At 34.3% G+C, this 18,113-nt stretch overlaps 1 protein-coding gene across 1 annotated transcript in view; it reads right to left on the reverse strand.

The window, feature by feature from the left end:
* Nucleotides 1–16,186, reverse strand: part of LOC117114495 — a 28,198-nt gene extending 12,012 nt beyond the window's left edge. The window contains exons 1-9 of the mRNA XM_033258164.1: nucleotides 16,063–16,186; nucleotides 9,607–9,761; nucleotides 8,874–9,140; nucleotides 8,378–8,534; nucleotides 7,518–7,700; nucleotides 5,830–6,149; nucleotides 5,402–5,492; nucleotides 2,919–3,152; nucleotides 1,962–2,075 (exon numbers count right to left, since the gene is read on the reverse strand). Coding sequence (XP_033114055.1) covers nucleotides 1,962–2,075; nucleotides 2,919–3,152; nucleotides 5,402–5,492; nucleotides 5,830–6,149; nucleotides 7,518–7,700; nucleotides 8,378–8,534; nucleotides 8,874–9,140; nucleotides 9,607–9,708 — 1,468 coding nt within the window. The 5' untranslated portion in view covers nucleotides 9,709–9,761; nucleotides 16,063–16,186. The remainder of the gene's footprint in view (nucleotides 1–1,961; nucleotides 2,076–2,918; nucleotides 3,153–5,401; nucleotides 5,493–5,829; nucleotides 6,150–7,517; nucleotides 7,701–8,377; nucleotides 8,535–8,873; nucleotides 9,141–9,606; nucleotides 9,762–16,062) is intronic.
* Nucleotides 16,187–18,113: the final 1,927 nt, after the last annotated feature.

The raw sequence follows: 18,113 nt of genomic DNA on the forward strand, positions 1-18,113 counted from the left end.
TGACACAACATAGATCAGTTATCAGAACATCTAAGCTTGATCAACCAGTAGCCGAACATTTCAATTTAGCTGGTCATTCAATTTCAAATTTCAGAGTGATTGCAATTGACCATAATGCCAGTTGGAGCAACAAAAAACCGCAAAGATAAAGAGAATCACTGGGAACTTTTACTTAAAACAACCACACCATTTGGACTCAATATTAGGACCGTTCTCCCAGTACACTAAATTAAACCAATGGCATAATATAAACATTTAATATTGTTAAAAACGTGTACAGTACAGTATCACCATACTGGTGTTTATCAATGCCTTTTTACATAAATACAATTATTATATTACCATATTATAAAGTTTAAAGAACAATTCACAAAACAAAATAAATAAATAAGATGCAGGACGTAACTGAACTGTTGATAAGATGTAGCGTGCATTGGTGTGTAACAAGCCCCAAACAGCATTGGAACTGGATCTACTTTTAGAAAATTAGTGTTTTGGCGTCATATCTACACTGTCCTTGGAATTAGAGATTAACCACTCATTAGCCTGGTTAATGTCGAACCGTTATATAGATACAGATCCACTTAACTAGTTAAAAGTTTGACGAGAACCAGTCAATTATAGCAGGATAAAGGCTTATGTCACTTAAAGTTAGCTAGAATAACGGTAAATTAACTTGCTTAACAAAGTCGGCTCGGATTACAAAAACATGATTACGTAACGTAGGCATCTAAGCCAGCGTTGTTGTGTTGTACCACAATTATCATCCTCTGGCTGGCTACAGCATACTCCAAGAATGCTAACAACAGCAGCAAAGTAGTCTCATTAGTCTGGTTTTCAGAAATTATTTGTAATATTATAGGTAAAAACCCAGCAAACGTCCGTTTTAGGAATAGTCAATATTACAAATGACCTTTGCCCTTTGCATCGTCGACCAAGTAATAATGTTAAAAAGTCTGATTGTGTACGTTTTTCAAAGCGACAATGTATTTTTCTTAATAATAAAATCAGATTTGTTGTATTTATTTATTGACAATTTAATCTTTTCAATTTCTGCTATAATAGTCGCTTTTAATTCAGTTACAACAAACTACAACCAACATCCATTCGTTAAAATGAGCACACGTTTACGATGACGAAATAAAAAAGTGTGTTGAAGTCAGCAACTTATTTGACACCGCGAAGCTGACACAGAAACACGACAGAAAGGTCCATAAAGTATACAGACGTTTTAATGAGAAATAAAACAATATTTTGTTAAATGGGAGAATGTTAGCGATTAAAATAATTTGGTTTTTTATCGAAGGTAAATTTAGCTAGGGCCTAGTAGTAGTCTATTACTATAATTGCGGTAGACTACACTGCTCCACTGTCGGTTGGTTCGTACTACCTGGCCGCCTATATATCAATGGCAGAGGATAGCTAGGTAGTGGAAACTGACACCTGATCTACAGTAGTTTACAAATTTGTCAATTTTTTTACGAATACCTCTTGGTACTAGAGGTTCGTAGAGCAGTAGATGTTATTTTTAAACAAGCCTTTCCACCGTGTGACGTCGACGGCCTTGAAGGTGGCTGGCTGTTTATCTGGCTCTAACTTGGCATCGAACGCAACTAGGGAAAAATCGTATCATATTTCAAGATTTAGATAAGTGGCTTAACTTCGACGTGAACCAGGTTATTATGATCCTAAACCAATTAGATCCGTATCAGCAGTTAATGATAAGAAAGTGGGTAAATTTCCTGGGCAGCTGTTACATGTCATGTCTATGTGAGCCCTACACAATTCAATGCCGTCCGCTGATTGTTAGTGGCAGTCCGAACGGATCATCATTAAAAACCAATCGTTGTGCACATTGTGGCACTGCGTTCTCCATAGAATCCTGTCGGCCAATGACCATCGGGAGTAGTGAGTGCCCAGCTTTATCTACCAAATGATACACATAACTTCTTGCAACTTACCTTTACTCAATGAGTTGTTAGAACTAGACTTGGGGCTGCCAAGCTTCTTCAATCTATCCATACTTTTCTTGACTTCCTCTGCCACATTCCCCTGCCAATGTTCAGAATCATCACCTTATGAAGTAAATTTTAACAAATTATTTGTAGACTATTTGCTCCAACACACAGTATGTAATTGCAGATTTTAGACTCTAGATTAGCTTTATTTAGCTTAACATCTAGGCCTGCTCCAACACAAAGTATGTAATTGCAGATTTTAGACTCTAGATTAGCATTATTTAGCTTAGCGTCTAGGCCTAGGAACTTGTATGACACAGTATTTCATATTTGTTTGTACGGTATCTGTCTCTTATACACATCTAGATGTGTATAAGAGACAGAGTTGGAGCAACAAAAAACCGCAAAGATAAAGAGAATCACTGGGAACTTTTACTTAAAACAACCACACCATTTGGACTCAATATTAGGACCGTTCTCCCAGTACACTAAATTAAACCAATATGTAATTGCAGATTTTAGACTCTAGATTAGCTTTATTTAGCTTAGCATCTAGGCCTAGGAACTTGTATGACACAGTATTTCATATTTGTTTGTACGGTATACTTAGGAACACAAACAATCTTTTAAAACTGTACTGTATATAAGTCATGAAAATGGGAGTTTAATAATTCAAAAATGTTCCACTTTGTAAAAGTCTATGTTTGAACAGTAAATAGAGATACATAACCACCAACATATTTTATCTATATGAAGCATTTTTGGATTGTAATAACCAAAATTATTTATTTGTTATATCTGATATTGATATTTTGGCATTTTATGTGTATCAAAAAAAGATATCAAAAAAGGTACTATTCTTAATCTTTGTTAGGATATCAACATAGAAAATACTACACAGTAATTATTGTGTTGAAGTTAATTATATCACTACTTTATGTTACCAAACTCTATACTTACTTGCGAAATTTGACTCCCATCCGTTTGATTGTGTTTCCACAGGGCAATAATGAGATCCAGAGTGTGGGGATTCACTTTTTGTTGGCAATGGTGGCAACTTCAAAACTCCACCACCAAGTGGTTTTACCTTCAGAGGTCTGAGGGCAGGGATATTATTTATCGGGGGTAGGGTACTATATTGTCCTCTTCCAGAGTTATGAGAAAGTACTCTCTTATCATAATCTTGTTGTGCTTCTGAGGAGAAAATATGAAAAATGAAAATTATGTTGATGAATTTGAATGAATATATCTTAAATTAAAATTTGTTCTAGCACATTATGTAACTTCGGTATTATAGTAAAGTCAATTCCAGTAAATGACCTATCATTTTAAAGCTTATAATACAAAGAATATGAATTGGTAAATTTTTTTGTTAGTCACTGATGCTAGTTTTGGCATGGCAAGCCCCTTAGGTACGATCTATAAATTATCCCCAACGACAGAAACAGGTTTGGAAAAACTATGTATTACAAACACGTCTAGGAAAGCGATCATCTAATTGCCTGTGAATATTAGTAAGCTAAGCCAATATTTCAGAGACGCGTCCGAACAGGATTGTGCCGATTAACATGTTTGCCATTGTTTCTATTGTTTTCGATGACAAATGAGTGTGTGGTTGGATAGGCCCCGGTTGAACTAGTGTTTTCGTATGTACAATTTAAAATACTGTACAAGTTTTACTTTGAAATGAACCCAGTATACTGTACAAAGATTAAACACTGCATGGTCCTAATAGTATATTCTAGGCCCAGTGTTTGCAGTGTGTGGCGCTCCGGACAAAAGTAGGTCAGTTCAGATGGAACAGTAGGACGTTCGGTGGAGTGCCTGGATGCCAGTTTAATTTAAAATTAAGTATAGATAGGCCTTGTCTGCTTACCTATCTCTTCTGTATAGTTTCATTTTTTAGTCTTGGAGGCCTATGTTTAAATCTTGTTTTGTATTTTATATATTTTTATCCTTTAGGCTTACTGTTATACTATGTGGAGAAGCTGTTTATGTGTTAAATAATAATAATACTGAGTTTTATTATGTTAATGTCGAAACATAAAATAAAACATACAACTGAACGTGTACCGCTGTATTTCAATAATAATTATATGCTAATCCTTCAGGGACACAAACAACATACAGGTTTACAGAAAACAGTAACTTTAATTGACAATTTATTTTCCTTACGACATTGGAAAAATATATAGTGTATACATATAGGCCTACAGGCCGTTTGGAACACATGTATACAAAAACTATCCCCCGCCGGACACCATCCCGGTATTTTTGAGTCTAGGCTCAAACGCGACATCGTTGGCAAGAAATGTAATGGAGTGATGCATTTACAAAATACCGTACATGTAAAATAACCATTTGAAACAAAACATTGAAATAGTAAATAGTGAAACACTAATATACCATTTCTGGATGGTTTAACCATTTTAATGAAGTTGAACCATCCATACAAGTAATGACGTAGCCTACAGATGTACTCTGTAAACATGTGCAAAGTGAGACGATATGACCATGTGATAAAACGTCAACAAACTTCTTCAGATCAACTGCGGCTGATCCAGGTCAGTGTTTACATGCTGCTCCATTTTTGTGTGGGCTGTGCCGACACATTGAATGGGGTACTTGGGCAAAAGGTACTTGTTTTGATAGCATGAATTCGAACATCGCACAATGAAATCTGGGTGGGAAGGTGACTGGCGATTACTTTTTCTTCTATTAAACCTACAGGTACGGTAGGGCATACTAAAAAAATATGGGACAGTGGGGTTTCCCAAACAACTAAAATGATAATTATAACCATTTCATCGTGATCTGTCATCTAGCGTAGGCCTAGGCCTAGCACCTTAATGTAATAAGCTACTACTAAATAGTAGTAGCTTATTGCCTAGGAAGGTTCAACACGTTTTAAAGTTGTATAAATCACGATCGGATCCATATTCCGGTGAACACGTTTAACATCTACCATTCACGAGCAGTCAGCCATATGAAATGGGGAGGAGTCAACTTCTGTACGAAATAAATGGCTCAAACGACAAGCTTCCAAACAGCATTTCAGACGCGTTTGGAGAGCTTTTCCAAATAGCAAACGTGTTAGACTAGTTTCTGTTGTTAGGTATAATTTGTAGATCGCACCTTATAATTAGTTGATTAGATGGTTGATTGATTTATTAATTAAATTAAATGTTGAAAAATTGAATAATTGATATACAATATTGGTTGACCAAATAGTTGATTAGCTTGATTGTTTATCCAATTAGTATCGATCACTCAATCAATCCAGTAAACAATCAATTAATCTATTTGCTGATTATCTGGTTGGCACATTTATAAATTAACATATATCAACTGACATTGAGTACTGGGTGATTGATTGAATGACTGATTGATTGTCTGATTGCTTGCTTGAAACAAAGAGAAAGAAAAGAAACAATTGATCATACTTAGTTGAGTTGGGGATGCCTTGATGTAAGAAGCATCAGTAAATATAGGGTTGCCAACTTGAAGCTGGGTAGAATTTGAAGTAATCAAGTCCTGAAACAAAAACAAAATAATACATAAACACCATTATATTTACTGGTCCTGTTAAATAGGATTGAAACAATTTTGACACTTTAAAAAACAATATTACTCTACCTGTATGGTAAATCACATTTCAATGAAATAATGTAATACATTTGTAAAAATCACTTTTAGTAAAGATGAATAAAAATATGTGGTTTGTGAGTATGTATGTTTTAATCCTAGTTTTAAGTCTCATTATAAAAGATATTTTTATATTTGGCCAATAAATGCTCAAAGACAAATGAAGTCATGACCCTCAACCATTACAGCATCATCTCCCATTATTTTAATTCATTTATCAACTTACAACGATAGCCTGCCCAATGTCAAGGTTCAAAGGTGATTCAAGAATGCTTCCGGACTCAGATTTTGTGCTAACAGATGACAACTTCTCGTGAAACAAGTCTTCGATGGATTGCTGATGACTTAAAACGCTTTGAACTAGTAATCGTTGGAGAACAGCAGTCTGTTTTTCTTCATCAAGGTCTTTATAGGAAACTAAATGAGGTTTGTTGTCCTTGTCCCTCTCAACAACTGCAATGCTATTTGAATCAAAAAGTTTTCCTTTTGCTGGTAAAGGCTGTTTTTGACTGGCCAAAACTTCTTCCTCTGTTTCTTCAGTTATTTCTACAAAACAATATATGAAAAGTGCATTATTACACATTTTCTCTCTAAAAAAAACATGCAAAATAATTTTTAGCCTTTGAACCTACGTCTATACGATAAGAATGCAAGTATCCTTTACCATCAAGTATATACCACACACATTACTAAAGCCGGTTTTGCACTAAGCAAATTTATTCGCCGCTTCAACAAAATCAGTAGTTTGAACTGTTTCTACTTTTTGCGAAGCGAAAAAATGCAAAAGCTTCTCGATTTGCACGAATAAATTCGCCTAGTGTAAAACCGGCTTAACAATTGATTTGTTCTTTATTTTATCAAATCAATCAACTATTTTGTTGAAATTTGAAGATCAATACCATTGTGTATCAGATACGATCAGTATTGAGACTGCATATATATAGAGCATCACACTATCAAATATATTTTATCAGGGCTATTCGAAAAGACAACTTCCATAAAATATGGATATCAAATAAGAATTATATGAGTTAAAACCCATGGCAGTATCCTAATAATATAAATAAACAAGACAGTTACATTTAGATACCTACAGGATTTCAGGTATTATTTTTATACTATAATATGAAAAGAGGGTTAGCCTTGCAGTGACGATATAAACTGTACAATAAACAAGTTCTCATAATTCCGAAAGCTCAGATGAGGGGAGTTGAGCTAAAAAAGATCTATTAATCAATCAAGTATCAATTAATCAGCCGAGTGTTTCTAGAGCTCCTCATGAGGGCAGCATAATAGAGGCAGTATAGCTAAAAAAGTTCTATTAATCAATCAAGTATTAATCAATCAGCCGAGTGTTTCTAGAGCTCCTCATGAGGGCAGCATAATAGAGGCAGTAGAGCTAGAAAAGATCTATTAATCCATCAATTATTAATCAATCAGACGAGTGTTTCTAGAGCTCCTCATGAGGGCAGCATAATAGAGGCAGTTGATCTAAAAAAGTTCTATTAATCCATCAACTATTAATCAATCGGCCGAGTGTTTCTAGAGCTCCTCATGAGGGCAGCATAATAGAGGCAGTAGAGCTAGAAAAGATCTATTAATCCATCAACTATTAATCAATCAGCCGAGTGTTTCTAGAGCTCCTCATGAGGGCAGCATAATAGAGGCAGTAGAGCTAGAAAAGATCTATTAATCCATCAACTATTAATCAATCAGCCAAGTGTTTCTAGAGCTCCTCATGAGGGCAGCATAATAGAGGCAGTTGATCTAAAAAAGATCAAAATAAACAAAAATTGCTACTGGTGTGAGTCAATGGTTCCCAAAACATGGGGATAGGAGATACAGTAGTAACATGGAGGAATATACTGTGGCACCCTTCCCCTGCTGGATCTGCTAGTTATTGTTGTATATTACCTTCATCAGAGATGTTAGACTTGACTCTGTAGAATTCATACTGTTGTAGACCTCCAGGCGACAGGAGCATGCTTCTAGTCACGTGGTAAGGAGATGGGTACTGAGACAAGTCATCATTGATACGCCGGTAAATGCTTGGATTCACTGCATTCGGCTGGAACAGATTTTTATCCCAAATATTTCCTGATTTAACAAATAAACAGAGATTTTTAAAGAAATTATTACTAGAAATTGCAAATTGCAAGTGAAGTGCTGCGAAGTACAACTGCATATAAATGTTCTTCGTACAAAATTATTTATGCGAGTCAAGTGAAAATAATGAATAATAAAACTATAACAAATTGTCTCTTATACACATCTTTGTCTATATTAGAACACTTCTCATTGGGTAACAAAGTCGTAATTTTTCATTTTTGTCAAAAAGTGTCTATAGTGTGGTGAATTATGGTTTAGGTTTTTTTTAATAAAGTTTAAAAAATTTCTATGTATGTGGAAAAATGTAGTTGATTACCAAAGGTTACAATTTTTATTTTGAAGACTGCATGGTCTAGGAAGTGTACATTTTTTATGGGGCAAGTTTCCAAGGGCGGTTTTCTAGGGGCGAGTTGACTGCTGCTCGTTTTTTGACAAACAATGACCTTTCAGAGGTCAAATTGCTGTCAAGAATATGAATTGGCTGCTTCGCAGCAATGAGGATTGTTGTCCCAAAACCAGCATCAGTGACCAAAAAATGAAAATTGACTTTTTATTTATTTTTAGTTTTTAAGTATTATATGGCTTCTCTGTACTAAAGTATACATATACTGCCACATTCTTATGTTAATTACTCAATTTAACAATTAGCCTCATGACACACTCACCATTTGAGCGAAGTTTATTAAGCACAGAGTCATCCCAACTGCGAGACCAGTTAGCCATATACCGCTTGGCTGAAAATCCAGGACGCACTGACCTACTGGCTTCTAAAACACTTCTTCCTTTCACAAAATTTAAGAATATCGGGCTTGTTTCATTTCCCTGAAAAATGATTGAAATTAAAGAGTTTCCATCTCATGAATGTCATCAAACAAGGTTAGTATGATTTATTAAAATGGAGAAAATGAAAATCCTATTCAAATTTAAGGCTAACAGTGCTAGTTCCTGCCATCTAGATGCCTCATAGCAATACAATTTGGATCTCGGGCCCCATCCAGAGTGGTGAGGTGACTTCAGCCTGCAACGGGGATGGAGACCTCACCCTCAAACCAGGATCAAGCCCAGGTGGTCTGGCTCTTTCATCTGTAACAGCCCATCCCTTAGCCCCAGCTATTTTGAATCGGCCATTGTTTGTGAGTAATCTGAGAATGAAGAATTAACCTTGGCTCCATATGAAAGTATTGCACTACAAAACTCATTGGTACTGCTGAATAAGCTACTGTCCTCAGCCTCGAGAGCTTTCTTCTTGCCATCGGTAGCACCACCACCGGCCGATGCTAAGTCTTCTGCATACAGCAACAGAGCACCCTTCCTAGTGGTAAATGTCTTGTGTGTCATCATCTCGCGATTTACGATGTTGCCATTTTGCCATGCCTGTTGCTGGATTGGTGGTAGGTAGAACTTCTTTGACTGAATGTTATGGTAATCCTGAATGGATTTTACAAACAAAATGACATGATGGCAATTAATCAATAGTATATATGGTATTTGATAAGTGAGCCATCAAATTATGAATCAGTTTATTAAATTCTATTTGGTTATTTACTTCTGGGTCAACAATTAATAATGTATTGTCCCAGGCAAAATACAAAAAAAAAATAAATTAATAAAAATCAATTTTGAAAGTAACTGAAAGAAATTTGTGTGTTTAAAAATTGTTTCCCACCTAGAAGATGGAAAAAGCAGATGTCAACATAGACTTTCTTAAAAATTGCATAATTTTCAGCATTTTCCCTAAATTTATTGTTTTACCCTTAATATTATAGCAAAAAAATTATAGAGACACTTCCAGTATCTGGAAGTATTTTATTATTTATTATTATCCAGTATAAAAATTAGGGTACACATTTTAAAAATTATCTGGACAAAATAAATACTAATTATATAACTGTACCTCAGGTTCTAAAGACACCTCAAGCTTCCTATGCCCTTTAATTTCCTTCTCTGCTCCAATGCCACGGCTTAGCATTGATAGACCAATATTAGCACCTGCCATGCTTGGTGTTACTTGTTCTCTTTAGCTTACGGAAAACAGTTTAAAAGCATCTCCTAGGAAACAAATTAAAGGCAAGAAAAATTGAATATAACATAACCATGGCATATCTGAATTTTAGTAGCTGTACTACTACAGGTGGTAACTCTTTTTTTGGCAAAATATTTAATCAGGATATCATATTCAATGTACTACATAAAATTACTGTACCTTGAAATATAATACAAATTTGTTTTTCAATACAGTATTGACTAGTTACTAACACAATAGATATTATAGTTGATGGAAGAAAAAAAATAATACCATATTATAATTGAGAATGAGGTACACTTACCATAACACAGTATAAATTTCCAAATCTACCATTCTGTCACGCTTCAAATTACACTGACATTCATGTTGAATGTACTATACAACAATTAATAGATATATAGTCACATCAAAAATAGTGCAAAGAATCCTAAGGTTTCACAGCATTTACTACCTGATATACATAATAAAAGCAAATGTTTTTTTTGCGAAAACACAGACCCAGCGTTTCTGATAATTCATACAAATATATCATCTTAAACAGCTTTGAATGGAGAAATACTTAAAGCTTCACCATATTAAATCTTGGTAGATTGCTGCTAAATCAGCAACTGACCACAAGTAGCATAATATTAAAGCCCCATTCATGGCAAAATTTCACTAAAAACTGACTTTTTTTAGAAAATATGCATTTACATTACTCTAATTATTAAAAATCATGGAAAAATATTGGCATGAATGTTAGGTTTACACAAAAGAATAAAAAAAATGAGAAATACAGACTATTTCTCATAAAATATTACCATCTTCTCGACGAATTCATTGTTACTAGGCAAATTCAGAGGTTGTAGATCGCATCCATGGGAATACTGTCGCTTTTATGTATACTTTATACAGTCAATAAAGTGCGCACTCTCTAATGAGATTAGTTCTTGTACTTCGAATCTTGTACAATGCAGTTGGATTAAGGCTGAGATATGTTTGTTTAAGTGTCAAAATCTCGGTCAGAATCAGTTTTTTAACAAATTTGAAATAATTCCTATGAAATATTATATTTCACAAGTGTCATTACTAGCAACGGAAAATATCATGTCGGCCGTTTTTATGTGTGATAGCAGAACCTAAATCAAGGAAAGGCTAGGCATAGCATAGCAGCGTTGGATAGGCTTATTATGTTTTCGGCGCCTACGATATTTTTCTCACGGCCTATCGCAAAATCAAACATGAAAATTCATCCGCATTTATTTTTTGTGTGGAACACAAAAAATCAAATTTCAGTCTTATTTTACATTTTTTTCATTCATAGGAATGTCTAAATTCAGTTAAACTACCAATTCCTTATTTTATTTATAAATCTTTATAACATATATACAAAAATTAGGCTTTTCTTAAAAACTGAAATTTTGCCGGGAATGGGGTTTTAAGAGATAAACCATGGCTACGATTGAAAAGATCTGGAGCACTTGATGAGTGAGGACGCAAAATCAAACCTTAGTAATCACAGTGAGTGATAGGAACATACACAACTAAATTAAGGCTATAACCATACCAAGAAAGAAAACTACGCCAAGTAACATCTGCCTGTAGGCTAGACACTATTATTACATAACAGGATCTAGACTGTAAAATAAGACAATCATGCACACTAAACTTAAGAGCAAATAAAAAAATGTATTACACTATCACTCCCGCTCGTGTCAAAAATTCCGGAAATATTGATGCGGGAATAGAAAAAAAAAATTTTTTTTGCCGCATCAATTATTTCAACAGCATAAAAATAACAATACAATTTAGTGATTTCAATTACATTTTCTTTAAAAAAAGAATAGAATTAAAACCACTTTCTATCTACTATTAGTAGCCAAATATAAACAGTCCCTCCCTCATTGATAAAAACAAAAGCAAAATAATTTCTTGTTCCATTAAAAAAACAAAAACAATAAACAAACAAAAAACAGCCCTCCCTCATCGATCTTTTTTTTTTAAAAGAGTGATAATCTAATTTTTTCTATGTGCCCTGAGCCTAGAAATCTGTCCTCACATGTTGGAAAATAAAGGGTTGCTTCCATGCAGACTTTGCCGAAAATTAGACCATTAAACCTTGACCTATCTCTTAATAACCAAATGTACTGTATATAGCAGGCCCTAGTTAAGATTCTATGCACATAATTTTCCTAGCAATTTTCTGTGCAAATTTCAGTTGGTGAATTGGATAAATACAGTATAAAAAATTTGCCAATGTTTAGTATAATTAGATTAGATAAAAAACTACTGAAACAATAAAAAATTTTTCCTATTATCCTTAAAACTCATGTGGTATTATTGGTAGGGGTGGGGTAGGGGTAGAATAGATCCTTTTTTTTTTATACAATTTACATTGTCATTACCAATGGCATGCCGGAGTACGCAATTCGTTCATGCAGAAAGGCTTAGGCCTAGGCCTTAAATATTATGGCAATATTACTACTTGGTACAAAATATGTGACCAGCTTTGGCAAAACCCTCCGTTTGTCACAATTTATAATTTCCCACAAGCACCCAAAACATTTGAGAATCAGAATTTTGAAAATTTTCATGTTTTTGCATTTTATAAAAGAAGATATAGTCCTATTACTGACGCTTGCGATGCTCATTATTACTGCTTGATTATGCACCACGGTGCAGATGCAAACTACTCTTGGCCCTAAGTAAGCCTATATTCTTCTATTTATTATCTTTGTTCTGTTCAATACTTTCCAATCTCTATTTACATAACAAAAGAGTACAATAGTTTCAATGTTTGTAAACGCCAAACTAGTATATAACTTTTCTAAAATTACATATGATCCACTTAAATATGAGATCTGTCTTAAACTTAGTGTAAATTTAATTAAAAATGTTATGACTGATTGTAGGCCTAGCAACACCTAGCCCCTAGGCCTAGGTATGCATTGTGTTTCTTGTGAATAACGTAATTGCTGATGCCACGGCTTGTGTAGGGCTTATAGGCCTAGGCCTACAGCATTTATAAAAATAATGAATAATCAAAAATTTAAAAAAATGTCTCATGTGTTTTCAATATTTTGCGGATGCAAATATACCACTTTCATTCCCATAGCTTTATATAGGCCTAGGCCTTTTTACATTTCACAGAGTTTAGGCCTACTGTAGGTCTAGGCTAGTTGAGAAGGATTAGGGTCGTAGCGGCCACGAGGGAAAGCGGCTGCGCTTAAAATGTATGGAATGCCAGTAGCGCTATACCGATTGATTGGGATACGTTACGGTATACGGCTTTGGTCAATAGCTTTCAAATTGTACTCGTCAATTCTAGTATGTTTCACTCAGTTTTATTTGATCAGGCAAGTGTTTCGAAATAAAGAGAAATCAACGTATAATTTTCATAATTGAAAATTTTTTATTTCTCGTAGCCTTTTTGGCCATGGTTAATTAAAGATCGATTTGTTTACAGATTGATTACATTTTTGTACGTACATGACAATTGAGTTATGATATGATTAAATTGGTATTTATTATATGTTATCAGTTCGGATTTTTATGTATAATGAACTTTAATTTTATATTTCTTTCAGGACACAAACGGATTTAAACATAGGATCTGTATATTGATATTTATTATATATCAGTTCAGATTTTTATGTATAATGAACTTTTATTTTATATTTCTTTCAGGACACAAACGGATTCAAACATGGGATCTGTCAATACTAAATTTACAATGTAATAAAATGGGATGAACGTGAAAAACATAGGTCTACACTTTGTGATACTGTATATTGTCATTATTATTATTAATTTATTATTATTATTATTACTATTATTATTATTATTATTACTATTATTATTATTATTATTATTATTACTAATATTATTATTATTATTATTATTATTAATTATCACTCATCTTCAAATGCAATGACAAACAGATGTTCATTCACTAAAGAACAAACTGAACACAAGTTAGTAAAATTCGAATAAACTAGAAATTGCAAATTAAGTGCTGCGAAGTACAACTGCATATAAATGTTCTTCGAACAAAATTATTTATGTGAGTCAAGTGAAAATAATAAATAATAAAAATATAACAAATAATATGAGACACGACCCATTGTCTATATTAGAACACTATTGGGTAACAAAGTCGTAATTTTTCATTTTTGTCAAAAAGTGTCTATAGTGGTGAATTATGGTTAAGGTTTTTTTTAATAAAGTTTCAAAAATGTCTATGTATGTGGAAAATGTAGTTGATTACCAAAGGTTACAATTTTTATTTTTAAGACTGCATGGTCTAGGAAGTGTACATTTTTTTATGGGGCAAGTTTCCAAGGGTGGGTTTTCTAGGGGCGAGTTGACTGCCAGCGTGTTATTTGATCACAAGTGCGAGACATCACAAGTGTGAGCCAGCGAGCCATGACGTCACAACAATAAATACGAGACGTTAACGAGTTGTGTGAGGTATCGGCTGAGATTTGTGGAGTACAATTCAAAAAACAACTATAGGTTTAATAATGAATTATTGTGATGTTAAATAGACAATGTTAGCTATCAAGGAGAGGCCTATACCATCCTAGCTAGTCTAGGCCTAGAGTAGGATAAGGCTAGCCTAGACTACTCCTAGCACTGTCGAGACGAGTCCGAGTTTACACCTTACCTCTTCCACATGCAATGTTGTGGTCCAGAAATCAAATTAGCAAAAATTTTTTAAAACATAGAAGCGCAACATATTTAAAATACATAAAAGTTTATTAAGATTGGTCAACAATTTGTGATACATTTTCAAAAAAGGAGTTCAGTACTAATCAAACTTTATTACCGTATACATTGTAGACTATTATTACAGTAAGGGGTGTATAAAGTTGGAAATGTCACATCCATTTTTTTTAAATCTACCCCCTCCCCATAAAATAACATTTTGAACAGTAAATGTCCTGTGGTGTTTATTAAAATAAAATTATGGTACAGTACAAATTATAGTTTTTGATTGTAATATAGATGCCAAATTTCATATAAAAACAAAGGTACATGGAAGATTAAATAATAAAAAAGTTAAAGATTCTGCCTGTTTTAGTACAAAAACTTAAAAAATATGATTACAATTTGAACATGCAATTTAACTTTTATGTCTTGAATATTTAATATTTCACATATTGTCTATGTTTTATCGAGGGTCCTTAATGATCAATTCCTGCAGGAACTGGATAGGTCACCCTCTTTAAAATGTCTTGAGCTGACGTAGAAACATAGTAAAAACGAGCGTTGGTACCGTGTATGGCAGTCTACAACAAGCGTCGCCTAAATTTAATAAGTAGCACGCTGAAATAGGCTAGTAAATAAGTTTAACTGGGTTCGTAAATAATATTGGCCTCAAAATATTGTGGCTGAGACATGGGCCAATTAAACGTAGAAATAGGAAACCTAGAAATATAGCAAAAGCGCTGAATAGTAATACTCAAGCGTCGCGACATGTGGACGTTGGTACGTGTAGGTCTACAAACGGCAGAACGAAAGAAGGAAACTCCGCTTTTCAGTCGTCTTAGGCCCTTGTTTTTTGACAAACAATGACCTTTCAGAGGTCAAATTTCTGTCAAGAATATGAATTGGCTGCTTCGCAGCAATAAAGTAAAGAGGCAATTTAAAAAGTACCATCCATTTCTGTAAGAAAATAGGCATATTATAAATCATATTTGATATAATAAACAAACTAACTAAATATTAAGTCTCGATTTTTATAGGCTAGGCCCCTATATATAAATTATGAAAGAAAATATATACATTAATTTGATAATTGATTAAAACAGTATTAATATCGAACTCTGATGCCCATTGTCCAACATACATTTTGCATACTGCACGCTTGGCGCTCCATACAAATTGCTGCGTATCGACTCGCGGCCGCTCCGACCATACTCCGTTGAGAACTCTAGCCTAGGCCTAGCTGGGCTGGATTACCTAGTAGGCCTACCTAGGCCTAGCCCTAAACTCCTACTACTACTACTAGGCCTAGAACTTGGGTTCATACACGCTACGGCGGCATTGTTTTGTTTTTTATTTATTATTTTTTTGTTTTGTTTTTTTGTTGTTTTTTTTTTCATTGACTAGGCTAGTCTCTCGGTTGCCCTCCTTGGCCTCGGCGCCTCCTACTTGAAGTTGCTTTGGTCTCACTCACTCAGTCAGAGCCCTGGCCAGAGTCACATCATATTCACACGTAGGCCTAGGCCTAGTTTTATGCATTTTAAACACACATAGTACTAGCCTACATAAGCATTAGCAATAGGTCTAGGCCTAGTCCCTATATTTTACTTTTTAGGGTATTATAATCTGTCTACTTACGAGTTGTTAACCAAAAACAGAATTGGAAATTCATTTGTCATTGATAACCTCATAATTAGTACTACTGTAAATAATGTCAGCCATATTGTTTGATCACGTGCTACAAGTTGCTGAGGAAATAAGCTAATGACGTCACACAGGCTATTGAATACGTAGGCCAACTGTATGTGCACTAGCAAAGAATAAATTAAATACTAGAAATTGCAAATTGCAAGTGAAGTGCTGGGAAGTACAACTGCATATAAATGTTCTTCGAACAAAATTATTTATGCGAGTCAAGTGAAAATAATGAATAATAAAAATATAACAAATAATATGAGACACGACCCATTGTCTATATATTATTATTAGAACACTTCTCATTGGGTAACAAAGTCGTTATTTTTTCATTTTTGTCAAAAAGTGTCTATAGATTAGTGGTGAATAATTATGGTTTAGGTTTTTTTTAATAAAGTTTCAAAAATGTCTATGTATGTGGAAAATGTAGTTGATTACCAAAGGTTACAATTTTTATTTTGAAGACTGCATGGTCTAGGAAGTGTACATTTTTTTTATGGGGCAAGTTTTAGGAGCCAGCGTGTTATTCGATCACAAGTGCGAGCCATCGCAAGTGTGAGCCAGCGAGCCATGACGTCACGACAATAAATACGAGACGTTAACTCGAGTTGTATTGTATTTAGGCACACTTTATTCAAAAATTGAATACACGGCCACATGGCCCAACAGGTAAAACATAACTGGCACGCAAACCAGAGTCACCATGAAAAAAAATCTTGAGGAACATGCAACAGAATTTAATCACTTTTTTTTTTTTTTTTTTTTTGTATAATCATTTATCTAAATTAGTCTGTTTTGGAGCATAGTCAATAGAAAAATACGGGTGCGAGGTATCGGCTGAGATCTGTGGAGTACAATTCAAAAAACAACTATAGGTCTAATAATGAATTATTTGTGATGTTAAATAGACAATGTTAGCTATCAAGAGCGACGTTGTTTTTATTGGGACCTTCGTCCCTTCAAGGCTAGGCCTATACCGGTAGCCGATCATTTCGGTCGCGCTTTGTTTCGGTCGCGGTTTATTTCGAACAAATATATGGAGCGCCGTAGGAGTTGCGAAAACGAAAAATTCAATATGCCTAGGCCCTATATATTTTAGTTCGTGAATCAGTTTATCATAGGCCTAAGTATTATTGTTTTGCTATCTTTCCACTAACAAAATTTCTTTCAACTATATTCTCTTTCTTCCATTTACGGTGATATATTCATGATTGCAACATGATCTTGTAATTGAAAAAATGGAATTTAATATGTGCTTCATATGCTATTCTTTTTGTTGCATTTTCATATACTATACTATAATATAAATGGTCAATAAAATGTATCTTTGATTTTAATTGAATTGAATACCGTACTCGCGCGAATAAGCGCCCGGGCGCCTAAAATATTTTTTGCACTTTTTTGAGGGGCGCTAATTCAAACGGGGCGCTTATTCGAACGGGGCGCTTATAAAAACAGAGTGAAAATTGAGGGTGGGCTTATAGAAATAGATGAAAATCGAGGGGTTCTTATGAGAACTTATTAAATCCAAGAGGCACATTTTGAAAATGAAAAACGATTAAATAAGGACATGAAACCGCAAATTACGAATGGTGCTGCGGCGGAAAAAATAATCGTCCAGAGAGCATGGCTTGTCATAACAAGAATGTTGTGAGTACAGTATTACATAACAGCAGAATAGCAGATGAAATTAGTGGTGGTTAGCTTGTTCGCCATCGGTCGATTGAGAATAGCAGGACGGCATGATCATTGCCTGTTTTCTTGAAAACTTAGATGATGTGTTAAAGGTTCAAATTGTCGGAAAAGGAGTAGAGGACTAGGCTATAAATGAAAGAAGATGAAAGTTTGAAATATACTGTCTGTCCAGGGAGCTCTCATCATTCTGTCAAAGATAAATATCCTCACTTTGATATTGACTGAAGGAGAATGTGATTCCACTCCACACCTCAAATCATGCCAACATCCACAGTCCCAGGATTGATTGGGTTATTGAG

Source organism: Anneissia japonica, unplaced genomic scaffold, assembly GCF_011630105.1.
Source record: "Anneissia japonica isolate Jap-2015-1 unplaced genomic scaffold, ASM1163010v1 scaffold1374_len1023071_cov147, whole genome shotgun sequence".
NCBI classification, from domain to species: Eukaryota; Metazoa; Echinodermata; class Crinoidea; order Comatulida; family Comatulidae; genus Anneissia; species Anneissia japonica.